At 37.2% G+C, this 17,375-nt stretch overlaps 1 protein-coding gene across 1 annotated transcript in view; it reads left to right on the top strand.

Moving 5' to 3' along the window:
• Positions 1–17,375, top strand: part of POLQ (DNA polymerase theta) — a 120,164-nt gene that overhangs the window by 64,946 nt on the left and 37,843 nt on the right. The window contains exons 19-22 of the mRNA XM_040621309.1: positions 4,965–5,205; positions 11,155–11,348; positions 15,052–15,189; positions 16,419–16,593. Of these exons, the coding sequence (XP_040477243.1) occupies positions 4,965–5,205; positions 11,155–11,348; positions 15,052–15,189; positions 16,419–16,593 (748 nt within the window). The remainder of the gene's footprint in view (positions 1–4,964; positions 5,206–11,154; positions 11,349–15,051; positions 15,190–16,418; positions 16,594–17,375) is intronic.

Genomic DNA, 17,375 nt, shown 5'->3' with positions numbered 1-17,375 from the left:
ACAGGGTATTGTCCATCCAGTTTGGAACTGCATCCAGAAACCTAGCAGTTTTTTATCAGTCAGTCAAGAGCTGTTTATAGAGCACTGTCCAAGTGGCAATAGAATCCAGAAGCAGCTCCTCACATAATTCCGGAGTCAAGCCTAAGAGAAAAGAGGCTCCCTGCTCTTGAGTATCTCTTTTTTGATTCCCCAGGCAGCATGATCCTGTGTAACCTGTTAACATTTTATTATGGAACTCTACTGGGCACTGCCAACTCCATTAGAGCATTTCTCAGATATCACCCATGTTGTGTGGGTATTTCACGTTTCAAGATTATGTTATATCCTTTAGTCATAATCAATTAATAATGTCAAATAGAAAGGTCGTAAATATCTTCAAATGGAAATTCTCTTGTTTAAAGTCCCAGTAGTCATTTTTGGAAGGTGCTCACAAGCTCTTGCCATTAGCCCCAGTCTCCACATAGGGCTATTGCACAAAGAATTTGTCCCTACCAGCACTCAGGCTTCATTCCACACTGTGTGGGGTCAGGCAATCTTACTGGTTCGCACTGAGCATTTAACATTGCTTGAAGGGTAGGATTTATATGCCTTGAGTTTTACAATAGTAATGATGAGACACGTTCCTCTGTTAGATAATGTCCATTTCCAAAATGCAGTCAGGTAAAGACCCAACCACCCCATCTAAAGCCTGTTCAAACATATCAATTTTCCTACAGACTTAATTTTCCTTTTCCTTAATTCCATCAACTCTTACATTTCTAACTATAACCTTCATTAGGACTTCATCAGTGTGTTTTGGTTTTACAGAACTAGGTAGTTAGAGGAAGTGTTCCCCAGCCAGGCATAACACTTACTACCATAACATATTTAGGTAAAGGAGATATCACTTTTTTTCCCCCGAGGTTTTATTTATTTATTTGAGAGAGAGCGAGAGAACACACAGGTGGGGGAAGGGGCAGAGGGAGAAGCAGATTCCCTGCTGAGCAGGGAGCCAGGGCTCCATCCAGGACCCCAGGGTCATGACCTGAGCCAAAAGGCAGATGCTTAACTGACTGAGCCACCCAGGTACCCCAAAGAGATACAACTTCTTTACATAATATCTGCTTAAACATTCCAGTTTGCATAATCCTATCAACCATTACATTTTTATGGTTCTCTTAATCTAACTGTAGCCCAAATCAGGGCTTTACCAATGGGTTTTAGTACCACAGTTCCTAGATCTCCCATCTGGTAGTCCTGGAAACTTTTCCACCCCCTGACAGTTTTAGCTATTCTTGTCTGAAAGGCTTTGGGTCCCCAGGGAAGGGTTGAGCCAAGGGACCCTGACCCTTTTATCAGTCTTTAACTTGATTAATCTGCCTAACCACTGATTGCTGGTCAGGTTTCTCATTGTAATTTACGTCTTTAAGCTTTTTAAACTTCTCCAGATTATGGTAAATAGAGCAGTCTTGTCTGGGGCCCTTTAATGGTGGGGGCTAGAAGGGGGTTGCTTTCACCCACCCAACCTTTGGTGATGCTTTATTAAAATATTTTTTTAATCCATCAATACTCATTGTATTCATCACGTTTCTTAATAACCATCTAAAAATTTCCATCCCGCTGGGGTGAGTCCTGAGACTCTTCCCTTTCTGTTTTCTCTTTCTCTTGCTCCTGTCAATATTTGCTTCATATTCACCATATTTCTTAATCTTTTATAAATTTCTACCTTTTTGGGAAGTCTCTTGACCTCCCGCTGCCTCTTCCCATTCTCTTGGCAATAAACCTAATGTCTTTATTACCATTTCTAAGGCCTATGAGAGGAAGCTAAGAAGGCAAATTTGATGAGGCTTTCCAAACTGTCCCTCGGTTTTGCGACAATAGGGTTATATGGGGTACCTGTGTGAAAGGGGCCACCTTAAACCACAGCATTTACTATGACCTGAGGTGAGTAATGGTTAGATTTCAGCAGGTAAATATCCCAGTTATTATAATGGGGTCCCATATGGCTTGCATATGAAGAATATCAGCTGTTTCACCTGGGGTGTTCCACTTGGCATTTATAAGAGAAGAGGGACAGTCTCCCTCTCAGGGTAAACAGAGTTTATAATGGTTTTTATCCTGTGCACCAGGCTAGCTGTTCCCATAGGAATAGCCATCCGTGTGTCTGGATCACATACACTCAACTTTGTACTGTAGTGAGCTCTGGGTCCTACATCAACCCTCTGCTCTTCCATTCTGCAGCATCCCAAACCAAACACTCCTAAATTACTCCCATAATCCATTTTAGTAGAGGTTCTGCAGGAAGCTGATGATAGTGATTCACAAAATGAAACAACTCTGTCATATCCTGTATACCCCTTGGTGTTTTTTGTTTTTGTTTTTGTTTTTTTAAAGATTTTATTTATTTATTTGACAGAGAGAGAGAGACAGCCAGAGAGAGAGGGAACATAAGCAGGGGGAGTGGGAGAGGAAGAAGCAGGCTCCCAGTGGAACAGAGAGCCTGACGCGGGGCTTGATCCCAGCACCCTGGGGTCACGCCCTGAGCCGAAGGGAGACACTTAACGACTGAGCCACCCAGGTGCCCCATATACCCCTTGGTTTTGATAGTTGCTAGGTATTGCCCTCCTATATTGATTACCTTATTGGTGACCAGAGGTCTTAGGGGTGCTTTGTGTTGTCCCTGCACAGTTGACTTTGAGGCTAGTGGCTAAAGCTCAGACAGACTTAAATCTGAGTTTGGTTTACCATCAAGGCCAGACCCAACACTTTCCTTTACTTTTATTGAGCTATCACAGATAACAGTAACCAAGAGATTGTATGTTTAGTGTTCTTACTTTTTTTTCATTTACTTATATATCCAATGAGCCAACTCCTTGGGAGGTAGGTCTACCATTTCTAAATTGCATTAGTAACTTTTACCCTTAGTAATGGTAGTGTAGCTACAGTTTCATACATGGGTCACTGGGTAGGCATCCAGGGATCAAAGGATCATCATCCCCCACCCCTTTATCCTTTCTCTTTATAAACCATATGTTTCTGTGAGCCAGGCCCTTCTAGCAAGACTCACTTTTCTGATACCAAGTAAAGTTGTTCTGAGACCAATTCTGATGTGTTTGTAGGGTTTTTCCCATACCATCAAGCAGTGCTGGAGACAGCAGCTGGGTTTCCGACAATTCCACTCAATTCTGACACTACCTCCCTGGAGATAGCATCAGATTCCACAGGTTAAGCATCAGTGCCACAGTACTGCCTGCTCTTTTGAGTCTTTCTCCTTGAAAGACTTGCTGTAAGCCCAAGTTAACACCTGTGCTTCTGACCAACTGACTACAGACTAGAGATTCTGAGGACTCTCCTCCAAGGACATCTGGCGAGGATGTCAGATGCCAGTTCTAAGTCCAGGTTCTTACCTATACTTCTGACCAACTGACTATAAATGAGAGGCTCCTGTGACCTTTTCCCCCTTCGGATTCAATTAGACAGGTGGAGGGGAGCTTCCGGCACAACACCCTTGCCAGCACCTCTGTGTTCACCAGCCTCAAAGCTCTCCGAACCCTGTCATATTGGGATTTTCAGGAGCCTTCATTACATAGACACGGTTGATTAAATCATTGGCCATTGGTGATCGATTCAACCTCCAGGCACCTCCCAGCAGGTCAAAGGGCGAGACTGAAAGTTCCCACCCTGCAATCACAGGGTTGGTTCCTCTGGCAGCCAACCCCCATCCTTAGGTAACCTAGGGGCATTCCCAAAGCCACTTCATTAACATAACAAAAGATGCCTTTATCTTTCTCAGAGTTTAGGAAATTTCAAAGGTTTTCTGTGCTAGAAATGGGGAGAAAGATCAAATTTATATATATATATATATTTTAAGATTTTATTTATTTATTTGACAGAGAGAGACAGCGAGAGAGCGAACACAAGCAGGGGATGTGAGAGAGGGAGAAGCAGCTTCCCGCCCAGCAGGGAGCCCAATGCGGGGCTCAGTCCGAGGACTGTGAGATCATGACCTGAGTCAGATGCTTAACTGCTGAGCCACCCGGCGCCGCCAAATTAATATTTCTTATTGTAATTCACCATATCACACTCCCCTATCAAACCACATTCTTAACCTACAGAAGAAGTCATTGAGTCATGTAATTGTCAGAATTATGAACAGGGCTTAGATTTCCTTATTCTAATTTAGTTTTGATCTGCTAGATCACCTAGTGTTAGAAACTACAGGAGATAAACCATAAAAGACTCTTAATCGAATGAAATAAACTGAGGGTTGCTGGAAGGGAGGGCGGTGGGGGATGGGATAACTGGGTGATGGACATTAAGGAGGGCATGTGATGTAATGAGCACTGCGTATTATATAAGACTGATGAATCACTGAACTCTACCTCTGAAACAAATAATACAGTATATGTTAATTGAATTTAAATTAAAAAAAAAGTCACACACAAAAGAAACTACAGGTCTTCTAATCTGGCAGGGAAGCTAAAAATAGCAATTAAATGATTTGTTGGATGGCTCTTTTGGCAGGCCCTTATCCTGAGGGGAAAGCCTAGAGGCTTTCTAAAACTGGTTATAAACTTTTAATGGTAAAACATTTATGTCTCACTTCTTATAATGCTAGAAAACTTTTTAAAAACCTAGAACTTATATAGGCCCGTCTTTATTATAGTAGCTTAGCCAAAATTAGTGGAGAAGATTCCATCTACATTTTCAGAAATATGGTTTTAATTATCTGAGAGGCACTTGGATTTCAAGCCCATTTCAGAATCAGATCAGCAGAAATGTTATAGCTATGGAAAACTTAAGTTTTCCTTCTTTGAAAACTGCTCTCACTAGTACCAAAAATGAGTCCTGGTATAATTTACAATTATCCTTTCCTTCTCCTCTCCTGGGAAGACCACTGAATTAGTATTAAGTGAAAATGAGTGAGATAAGAAATGAGCATTTTCTTCTTTTAAGTGTGCACAAATGTCTTTGAACCCATTTAGGTGGCGTGCTGGTTACTAGATCCCGATTCTAAGGAGCCAACTCTTCACAGCATAGTTTCTAGTTTTCTTCCTCATGAGCTTCCCCTCCTGGATGGGATAGAGACTGGACAAGGAATTCAGAGCCTGGGGCTGAATGTCAACACTGAGCATTCCGGGCGATACAGAGCGTCTGTAGAGTCGATTCTCACCTTCAATGCTATGAATCAACTCAATTCTTTGTTGAAGAAGGAAAACCTTAAAGGTAAAAACAACCTTGCCGGCATTTTTATGCTGTTACAGACTGGTGATAGTTCTGTATTTATCTACTTTTTATCCCAAGTCTTTATCGCTCTTTATCACACTTCTAATGCAAACTCTGTTTTTGGATTGTCTAGGACAGAGGTTAACAAACTTTCGGCAAAAGGCCAGACATTAAATAGTTTTGACTTTGCTGCCCAGGCAGTCTCAATCATAAATATTCAACTCTGCCATCACAGCACAAAAGCAGCCATAGATAATATGAAAATGAGTGTTCCAATAAAACTTTATTTATAAAAACAGACATCTGGCCCTTGTTTGGCTCTAGTTTGCATACCTCAGACTCTACTGTAATGAAGAGAATTAGTGGCATTTTATCACTTGTTGCTAATTTTATATTTGAACTTTATTCAATGATTTTTATTCACACTTAAAACCTAATCTGTCATGAAATTTAAAAAGTGACATATTTTCTTTTTAGAACTATAAATAGTTATTTTTGTAGCAAAGGATGAATATCCTTTGATTTTTTTTTTTTTTTATCATGATAAATAGCATGGATTTATTGTGCAGTCTGCTGGCCCAGAGTGAGTACCTTGACTTTAGACAGCATATCATATGCTTATGGTAGAAATAATGAAGTGGAACAAAGTTGACTTCATTGTGAGAAGATTTAAACCATGAGTTTATTGCATGATTAATAAATACTAGATACAGCAGACTGATGAATTTGCACAGACCAGGTTTGACTGTGGGCTGTATCACTTATTAGCGAGAGACCTTGGGCAAGCTACTGACACTCTTTAAAATCTGTTTCTTATAATGTTATAAATATTAAATGAGAGTAAACTTAATGCAGTGTTTGCCAAAGTAGGGACTCATTACTATGTTAGATGATGATGATGCTTTTTACTGCTAGCATAAGCCCTCTGTGCTGATAGTAATGTTCTCCCCAGCATCACTGGGGTAGAATAATACAAAGATCAAACTGACTTGTTTGTTTATAGGAGACCTGCTTAAGCGATATTAATTAGCGGCTCTTGAACATGCACTGAAATATTTCAAACTCAGCTTCTCTAAGACCGTGTAGGCAGGCCAAGGAGTTGGAGTATATGGTACATATGCCACAGGACTGCTTCTATGTTTATGAGAGATAATGCTGAATGAACACAGCTGTCTTTCCCTCTCAGTTGGCCTCATCTGCCCTTAGGATAGGCGTCCTGAGTAATCTGTGTAGTTCCCAGACAGTAACGTTTGGTGATGGTGATATGGATTAGTCTGTAACTTTTTTTTTTTTTTTTAAAGATTTTATTTATTTATTTGACAGAGAGAGAGACAACCAGCGAGAGAGAGAACACAAGCAGGGGGAGTGGGAGAGGAAGAAGCAGGCTCCCAGCGGAGCAGAGGAGCCAGATGCGGGGCTCAATCCCCGCACTCCGGGATCACACCCTGAGCCGAAGGCAGACGCTTAATGCCTGAGCCACCCAGGCACCCCCAGTCTGTAACTTTTTATGAACATTTTTTGCCCATTATCAGAATTAAAATCTTTCAATATCTTTGGGAGGGAACTTTTCCACTACTTAAAGAATTTTTCAACTACAGAAAAAGAAAACTATGGTTTTCCTTTCCAGAAAAGTATAAGAAACCCTCTAGATTTGTTATTTTTAACTTTTACAGTTTCAGTGTGCCTTGAAATCTTTTTTATGCAAATTTTCAAAAGTGGGTGGCCAGGAGATATTAAATGCCTTCTTGTACAGTGCAGAGGCTTTCTTATTCAAAGAGTCCATAGAATTGAAGCACACTGAGATAAAGTTTTTAGAGAGAACGTAAACAGGTGTCAAATTTTATTTGGAAATAATTATTTCAGGATGTGCTTGAAGGATCTATAGAATATTCATCTTTTTCTTTTCTCATTCTCTTGCCTGTTGGGTGGGTATGTTCTGGCAGCTGACTTCTCCCACTAGAGGTCTGATTTTTGTTTGGGTGTGACTAAATTTTAATAATAATGTGACTTTGCTTAGTGTGACTCAGGACTAAGTATCCTGGTCTCTTCACATGGATAATTAGGTTCTTTCCAGAGTGGTTTGAACATTGATGATTTTCTAGGGATGGAGTGAGTTGGTTTCTCTCTTTTTTAAAGTAGATCTCAGCTGTACAGATTTGTATTTGTCATAATCTTTCTTTCACGTACACTGTCATCATTGGTCCATGTATGGTCCTCTTAGTATTTATTATTATTTTAATATATAATACCTGTTAACTCACACTATTAATAGACATTTGTGTCTACCTATGTGCTCCTCCTTTCTTGCACATTCAAGTTTTGTTTATTGTTCCCTTTTTATTTTAAATTTTATTTTTTAATTAAAAAAATTTTAGCATATATATATGTATATATATAAGTCCAAACAATATATTATTTAGTTTTGCTTGTTTTTGAACTTTATAAAACACCTGTCACATTGGGACTTTTTTTACTCAGCATCATGTTAATAAGATTCATGTGTTTTATTTCAAGAATCTATAATTTATTAGTTTTCACTGCTTTGTAATATATAACTGTGCGAGTGTGCCAAAATTTATTTGTCCATTTTACTGTTGATGAATATTTGGGTTGTTTCTGTTCTTGTTTTATTTTGTTTAGTTTTTTTGTTTTTCTATAATAAGTAGTTCAGTAGACATATTCTCACACATATACATGTTTCCTAGTACCTGTGGGCAAGAATTTCTTTTGAGTGTGGTATTACTGTCATGAGAATGGAAATATTCAACTTTATAAGATAATGCTAAATTGTTTTCCAAAATGGTATATACGTTTACTCTCTAAACAGCAATGTGAAAGAAATATTGCTGATTCATATGGTCTCAACTTTGCCATCATCGGTTATAAAATGGCTGTAATTTTTCTTTCTTGTGCTTTGTTTTTGGTAACAAAACTATTCTAGTTTCATGGAATGAGTGATAAATATAACCTCTCTCTCTCTTTTTTTTTTTTTTTTTGAGGAGGCGTTTATGTATCATGGAAATGATGTGTTCCTTGAAATTTTGGTAGAGTTTGCCTATAAACTGTTTCTTTGTGGAAATATTTTTAACCATTACTCTAATTTTTTAATAACTGTAAGATTATTGAATTATATCTTTATGTTTTGGTAAACTATATTTTTATTATATTATTGTTATAACATTACTATATATTCTTATAATGAACTATTTTTAAGGATTATCCCTTTCATCTAGATTTTCAAATTTATTGTCATTAAGTTATTGCTGATTTTTTAAATACATTTGTGGTTTATCTGTTATGTTATCTTTTTCTTTCACCGTATTTATTGTTTGATCTTACTGGAAGTTTACCCAATTTTTCAGTCTTTTCAAAGAACCAACTTCTGCCTTTGATTTTTCCTATTTTTATTTTTCTATTTTTTAAATTTTTGTCAACATTTATCTTTTTTCTTCTAGTTCTCCTGACTTTATTTTGCAGCCCTTTTTCTAAATTCAAAAGTATGACACTAAACTCATTAGTTTTCAAATCATTTTTTTCTTTTCTAATTTAGGTATTAAAGGCTGTAAATTTCCCTCAAAGCTCTACTTTCATTATGTCTTACAAATTTTGACATGTAATGTTTTCATTTTATCTTAAATATTTATTAACATTTTCTGTTATGACACTTTTGACTCATACTTTATTTAGAAGATTGCTTTTCAATTTCCAAATATTTGGAAATGTTTTATTTTGTATTTTTTAATATTTAAACTTAATTGTGACTAAAAAACGATTATGTAATACCCATTCTTTGAAATTTTTGAAGTTGCTTTGTGACCTAAATCCTGAGCTATGTGTAAACGTTCTATGTATACATAAGAGAATGTGTATTCTAGTTCTGGATGCAGAATTTTATAAATGTCTATAAGTCAAGGTTATTGTTTAAAACTTTTGTATCTAATTTTCACTGTAGTTCAATCAATTTTAACTATTAACTATATTTAAGCTATATATTTTGAGACCATTTTATTAGATGCATACATGTTTAAAATTGATTTATCTTCCTGATGAGTTAAACCTATCATTATGTTATGAGCAGCTCTACCACTAAAATAACTTTTAATTTTAGTTTGTTTTCCAGAATGGATGTGGCAGCATCAATTTTCTTTGAATATTTGCCTCATATTTTTTCTATTCTTTTTAACCTTTCTAGGTCCTTATGCTTTAGATGTGTGTTATAAACAAAGCATAGCTTATTCATTCATTTTTCAAACTTACCAATTTTTTAAATAATTTTACCAATTTATTATGATTATTGATATATTTGTACATTTTCCTACTGTTTTACTTTGTTTCTATTCATCTCTTTTAAATTTGTAAATAGTTCACTCATAGCTGTGCTCTGTATTCTATTTTAATGAATCTATATCTGTGATTCTTATGGGTCTACATCTGCCGTTTGTTGTTTTTGCTGAATATTCCTTGTATTTCCTTGCTGTCTTGTATTTTTCATAGTCTTTGTGAGTTCATGCAGGATTTGATCAGTGGAGCCCTTCAGGCCTAACTTGGGGAAAGCCTTCCTCAAGAAAGTTTTTGCTCCTTACCAAAGTACACCACATCCAAGGACCACAATAACCTCCCTTGAGAGTTTTGGTTCAGAACAGAAGTCTGAGAATTAGCTTCTCCTGTTGCTATTCTGAAGATCTATATCACCTCAACCTTTTGGCTGTGGGATTTCATTCCTATGACAATACTGCTCCTTCCTACTGCCTACAGATCCAGGCTTACTCCATGTCACTCTGCTGCTTTTACTGTTCTTATTCTGACCCTAGTTCCTGATTTTCTGGTCCCACATCCCATGAATTTCTGCTCGGGGTCCAGGCCTTTAAAGCCAGGTTCTGACTGCCTATTAATTCCTCCTAACTATTAAAGGCCAGTAGCTCTCATTTGCTTGTTTGTTCTTGGGGGCAAGGGGTGTCGTGGATGTCCCTGGACATTTCTCCTGCTGGTTGAGACCAGCAATGCCTCAAAGAATGTGTGTATGTGGAGCACGGGAGGGCGGGCCAGAGTTGTTCAGAGTCCTTGTGATCCATAGTACTGGAGGCTGAAGTCTTTGGTATGGATTTTTTTCTTAATGATTTAGGACACTATTTCCCAAAGTGCATTCTATGGACATGTACTTTTCGGGATGTTAATAAGTATTACATAAAATAAAGGGTTTTGTGGTAAAATAATTTCAGACTTTCAGTTAGTCATCGTTGCTTCAGGTCTTCTCACAGCCTTTACTAAATTAACAGGCATGATGAATATCCAAAAGCAGTATGTAAACACTGGAACTCACAGTACACAGTGTCTCTCAACTCCACCCTTTTCCTAGAGTATCTTTGAGACTAATATTCCAATGACCATACTGGAAAAACTGATATAGAATGACTGCTCTGTTGAGAAGTGTCAGCAGATAGAAAACTACTCTGATTCTTACTTCAGGAATCTTTTTCTTTACTCTTTGGTAAGAGCATTGGAAAATAAGAAACCTCCATTTTTAGTTCTTTGTGCAAGCATGCGTATCATGGAACCAGGAATATTGGAAATAATTTCTGGAGATTAACTCATTGTAGTCAGTTTAGCAGATAAGATTGGCTCTCTTGCTCTTGCCAAGAGTAGAAGCAGAAACATCTTGGGAGAAAGGCAGCCTCTTGCAATCCAGACTATTCACAAGATTGCCAGTTTTTCTGTTCTCTATGTAGACAAAGGTAACAGTCTAGTGGTGAAGTAGGAAAGTAGGAAGTACTTTTATGCCTTTTCTTGTTGGTCTGAGAGTGCTGCTCAGGAGACTGGATCTTGAAAAATAGCTTGGGTAGCATCCCTGAATTTGCCTAGAAAAATCCCATGTGTAAACGTTTAGGTGGTGATGCTAATCTAGTCACTTAGCTGACGAATGGATGTTTTGGTTTTCTTTTTTTCTTCCAGATGTTTTCTGTAAAGTGGAAATGCCCTCTCAGTACTGCTTGGCCTTGCTAGAGCTAAATGGAATTGGCTTTAGTACTGCAGAATGTGAAAGCCAGAAACACATAATGCAAGCCAAGCTGGATGCAATCGAGACTCAGGCCTATGAACTAGCCGGACACAGTTTTTCCTTCACCAGTTCAGATGACATCGCTGAGGTTGTATCATGGGAATGAGGAGTTTTAGAGTTAAAAATTATTTGTGTGTGTATTTCCTAAATGTGTTTGCCTAAACGCCAAAGATCAGTTAAAAAAAATTTTAGTTATCAGAGTACTTTGGAGATAGAGTGTTCTAGCTTCTAATTTATAAGTTATATGTGTGTTTATGGAATAGCAAGGTAGTAAAGAAGCCTCCTAGAATGTATGCTCCATGAGATTTGCCTAGAACAGAGGAGGTACTCAGTAAATATTTGTTGAACAAAACATCCATAGTGGTCGTTATATAACAGTGTAGTTGTTTCTCCATGAAGTTAGTAATTTCATGAACTCTCACCCCTTCCTTACCCCAAAATCCTTTTTTGAAAAATAAAATTAGGTAGTTTTCTCAGTTGTTAATGAAAGAGGAATTTTGGGAATTGTTCGCCCTTTTAAACCTAAATAAGATTTTTATAAACTTAATATAAATTTGGATACACTTTACTCTTATTTGTATTTTCAAAGGTTGGCATTCTATTCTTTCCTCTCCCTGCACTTCACAAAGGGTGGTTGGTTTGTTGTAGAAGGGTTACAAAGACAGGTGCGTGACTTGATAGCATTGAAGTTCAGGTGTCTTGTAGATGCGATTCAGTAGTGTAGCATGTTGCGAAGATCACAGGCTTTCAAGGCAGACTTCGTGGGTTTGAATCCTATCTCCTCCACTTACTAACCCTGTAACCTTGGGGCAATACATCAACTCTTTGTATCTCAAGTTCTACATCAGTAAAATGTGTTATGATAGACATACCTCATAGAGTTGTTGTGAGGAATAAATGATGAATGTAAAACACTTAGAATAGTGCCCATCTCATAGTAAATGCTCAATAAATGTTATACATACTCAAGAAAAGATGCCCCTCTTTTAAGCCACAGGGTTGTATGTTTTAAAAAAATGAGAAATTTTGTTTCTCCTAATCAGAGGGTACATTTATATTAACTCAGTAGTGCCTTTTGTTTGTTTGTTTAATATTTTCTTTTGAGTTCTTTAGCTCAGAACTCCCCAGCCATTACTCAACTGACTGCACATGAAATTACTTAGGGACCTTATGAAAAACAGAGGATCTCTGAATTTCAGCACAAGTAGGCCTGGGGGAATCCATGCCCTCGTGATTCAGATACTAAAGCCATAGGCCTAGACCAAACTCTAGGCCAGAATAAAAGGCCTTTGATATTAATGGCTTGTTTTTAGGTCTTCATTTTAAAATGGAAGTTATATTTAAAATAATCTAATAGTTTCACACATTGACTATTTAAACCTTGGTGATTTTAAGTTGAATCTTTGAACTGGACAGGATATTACTAATCATCTAGAGCTGTCCTGTCCAATACAGGAGCCATTAGCCACTTGTGGCTATTTAATTTAAATTAATTAAGAAATAAAATATATCAATTCATTTCCTTAGTTGTGTTAACCACATTTGAAATGTTCAATTGCCACATGTGGCAAGTGGCTACCATAATGGGGAGTGCAAATGTAAAACAATTTCATTATTGCAAAAAGTTCTTTTAGATGGCACTTCCTTGGAGTGGGGATCAGCAAACTACAGCTTGTGGGCCAGATCTGGCCTGGCACCTGTTTTTGTAAATAAAATTTCATTGGAACATAGTCACACCTGTTCATTTACTTACTGTCTTTGTCTCCTTTTGGTCTATAATGGCACAGTTGAGAAGTTGTGACAGTAAAACCTGCAAAGTTGAAAATATCTGTTATCTGGACCTTTTGGGGAAAAGTTTGCTGATCCCTGCTCCAGAGGGAAGCATGAATTAGAGGAAAGAAAAAGGACTTTTGAGTTAGAGGACTATGGGTTCTAATTCTTACTTTTTCTATGTTATGGCCAAGTAATTTTAAGCAAGTTTCTCCAACTGGTGTAAACCTTTCAGATGTGTCACAGAATTGTTGTACATATGATATGAGATGACACATGTTAAAGCACCCAGCATGATGGCTGACATATAGTAAGTGCTCAATAAATATTAGTGCCTCTTGCACTCAGCCAGTTCACAGACAGATATATTCATTGAGACCTGGAGAGGTAATTTATATTGAGTTTTCACAATTCTGAAGGTTTCACTAAAAACAGAAATCTAAGATAAAGAGCTTATAAATATGTAACTTGAGATCTTTGAGTTGTCCTAATTATGGTAGGTCTCTCTTCCTGGGATTGTTGATTTATTGTTATTTTAAAAATAATTGTTCATTTTCTTATTGAGTTATTTGATTCTCTTTCCTATCCTGCCATTCATATTCTCTTTGATATCTGTACTAGAGTTGCCTGATAAAATACGGGACATTCAGCTAAATTTGAATTTCAGATAAACAGTGGACAATATTTTAATATAAGTATGCCCCATGCAGTTCAAATTTAACTAAGCATCTTATAATTTTATTTGTTATATATGACAACCCTGATCCCTACACATGTAACCCTGTATAACACAATTCTTCGGAAAAATAGTTACTGACGTCCATAGCAAGTTTCAGTATCTTTCATACCTAAGACTCCAGTTATTCCCATTACTAAAATTAGAACCAGATCTTTGTTTCTGTCATCACTGCTATTCTACAGAAGCACAGGCAGATCTTTCCTTCTACCCCTTGCCCAACTCGTGGCCAATATTCTTATATAATGCAAATGATCTTAATTTTTAGGATTATTAGTGGGAAAATAACCCAAGGTTCACTAAAGCCCACTCAAGGTATACAAATGAATGAATGGAGGTAGTAGATAGTATTCTGAATTGCCTGAGTTTTAAGCCCTGTAAATTGAGCTAGTGATTTTAGGTATACATGGAATATTCCTTCTGCCCCAGAACCTGGATCCCTGTCCTATGTAGGCTGAGTTTCTTCAGTAGGTACTTATTAGCTACTCTAGCTGTGATTATTGATTGCTACATTGGGTTGGCCAACTTTTCCTGACTTTTTGTGTCCAGGGTCTCACAGGGTCTACCCTTATGGTGGTGGAAGTAGATGGCTTTTTGGATCCCTTTCTACCTCAGTGTTCTCTGATTTTTGTGATATGATAGCCACAAGGGCTCCCATGTTGACCCTTGCTGAGGCTTAAATGATTGAGCAGCCATGTTGGTTACCACATTGAGGGGTATTTAGGAGAGTTCACAGTCCTCAGAGCAGCCTAAAGCCTCAATGTCAATAGCTTATTTATCACTTGTTCAGCACACAGAGTATACATTCTAGTGTTCTTGACTGTTTAAAAGCCTGTTATTGGTATTAATCTTAAAGTGCCTAATTTAGGGTATAGGTAGCTTACTTGATATACAAATTTTCGTTGTCATTATTTATTAAATGTGATAATGTAATTTAGTGTATTATAAAAAATTCTCCCAACCCATATTGAAATGTATGGATTTTCTCAAATAACTTTTTAAAATGTTTTGTGAATGACAGTGCTTGTGATTTGATTCTCTCTTTTTTTTTTTTTTTAAGATTTTATTTATTTATTTGACAGAGAGAGACAGCGAGAGAGGGAACTCAAGAAAGGGGAGTGTGAGAGGGAGAAGCAGGCTTCCCGCTGAGCAGGGAGCCCGATGCGGGGCTCGATCCCAGGACTCTGGGATCATGACCTGAGCGGAAGTCAGACGCTTAACGGCTGAGCCACCCAGGTGCCCCTGTGATTTGATTCTTGACTAAAGAAGCATTAATTTCTTGCAGGTTTTATTTTTGGAATTGAAGTTGCCACCAAATGGAGAAATAAAAAACCAAAACAACAAGAAAACTTTGGGTTCTACCAGAAGAGGGAATGACAATGGACGCAAGCTAAAGCTGGGAAAACAGTTCAGCACTAGTAAGGTGCTCTTTGGGACAGTTACAGGGCAGAATTTGAATTACTTTTAGCATCTTGGTGTCCTGGAAGAATGCTAATGAAGCCAAGATCCAGCATAGCCCACCATTTGAATGTAACCAGATAAAAACAAATTTGTTCGTGGTTTGGCTCCCTGCAAAAACTGCAGGGACATTCCATTGTGGAAAATCTGGACCATAATCTAATTTATCAGTTGTGTCCTTCCTATCATTAAAACAGTATAATGGTTTATGAACTCAGATCTATAGACATTATTTAATTATTGACATCTGGTACTCTTGGACTTGAAGTATAATATAATTTGTATAGTAGGAACATGAACAAAGGTGTGGAAGAATTAAAAAAGAAAAAAACCCAGCCATTACAAACAAAACATTTTTTTTTCAATTATAGGGCAAAATAGTTTTCCATGAGTTTAAGAATCTGATCTACTAATTTCAAAGTAAAAGTGCAAATTACAGTCCATGGAAATTGTATGCTTGGGAGAGAAGAGAGAAAGTGCTTATTGTTACATTTTTACTGAACAAATTTTCAAAGGAATAATGAGTAGAAAGTACCACCGTAACAGCCATGGAGAGAGCAGTCCAAGTTGCCATTCTGTAGAATTTTGACCCTACTATCATTAACTAGTTATTAACTATCATTCCCTGCCCTAGGGAAGTTTACACAGTTTCATTCTGTAACAAAACTTTTTGTTTTATCTCATTGGCCTTCTAAGAACCTCACAAGTTCCTATTTCTTAGCAGTTTACCAGAACTCTGTAGCATGGAAATTTCAAATTTTTAAAGAGTAATGTCTTCTGACTTTCTTGATATGGAAATGATGAAAGTATTAGGGCAAAAGGAAAAAAAAAAAACATGATGAGAAACTTCCAATCACTTGAGAATAGAGGAGGAAAATATAGACAAAGGAAAGACATGATACAGCTTCTTGGGTGGGGTGAGGCAAAGCAGTTATAGTACCTTGCTAAGTTGACATTGATTTTTTTTTTTTAAGGTAGATCTAAATTGATATTACTCAGCATTAACATGTTTGCATTTTACCATCTATAGTTATTACAGTTCTATTATGATGGTGATTGCCAAAAACCCAAACAGTAATTTCAAGTTGTAGATATAGGAGTTAGCAAGTTTCACTCTGAGATTATATTATTTACCTAAAAGAGAGTCTAGTTTGCTATGGAATCTGATCTTACTTCATTATATTTCTTTGGCAGGATGTTTTAAATAAATTAAAGGCATTGCATCCTTTACCAGGCTTGATATTAGAGTGGAGAAGAATCACTAATGCTATTACCAAAGTGGTCTTTCCTCTGCAGCGGGAAAAGCGTCTGAATCCTTTTCTTGGAATGGAAAGAATCTATCCTGTATCACAATCACACACTGCTACAGGTAATGAGAAGTCTTAAATATGGATAATATCCGATTTTGAAAGAAAAACTTGTCATATATAATATTTGCTTAATGATGACTGGGGAATTCAAGTGTTGATCATTGGATTCTGTGAAGTTCCATAACCATTTATGAAACACTACATCCAAAATATAGATGGGTACTAGTTACAGAGATGAGATTTAGTAAGATAGAATTCTGGCTTTCAAGTACTATATAGAGTAACTGGAATATCTGAAACTGTGCTTTGGATTAATATTTATTTGAGTCAGTGATCTTACCTAATTTCAGCCCTAGCCCTCTCCTGAACTTCTTAAGATTCTCTCCAAGTTGAATCTAAGTAATGTTGGGAGCATCTGTATAATAGTTGAGTGTCTTGTTTTACTTAACCAGAAAAGAGCTATAGAGACTTTTGGGTGTCTCGTAGCGCTCTTGGGATAGGTATGAGTCATCTAGTAAGGAAAAAAGCATTCTTGTACTAGGCAGTGCAAAATGAAATGGTTGCCAAATGCACTGTGCATTGGAAGAAAGGGCAGCGTTAATTCTCACTGGGGAGACAGTTTAGGTTGGTGGTATAGAATGTGGGCTTTGATATCTGACTTTATCAATGTTTGAATCTTTATTCAAGGTTGTGCCTGAGGATCCTCGTGCATAAAGCACAGTGAGAATAGTCTTATTTCACCAGCGCATGCTGAGGATTAAATAGGCTAATACGTTTAAAGTGTTTAGAACAGTGCAGGGCACTTTGTGCGTAGCTCCTTACCAGCTCTTGCTGCTATTAC

The sequence above is a fragment of the Ursus maritimus genome, unplaced genomic scaffold (genome assembly GCF_017311325.1).
Source record: "Ursus maritimus isolate PB19 unplaced genomic scaffold, ASM1731132v1 scaffold_4, whole genome shotgun sequence".
NCBI lineage: Eukaryota > Metazoa > Chordata > Mammalia > Carnivora > Ursidae > Ursus > Ursus maritimus.
This window is presented reverse-complemented; position numbering and strand designations above follow the sequence as displayed.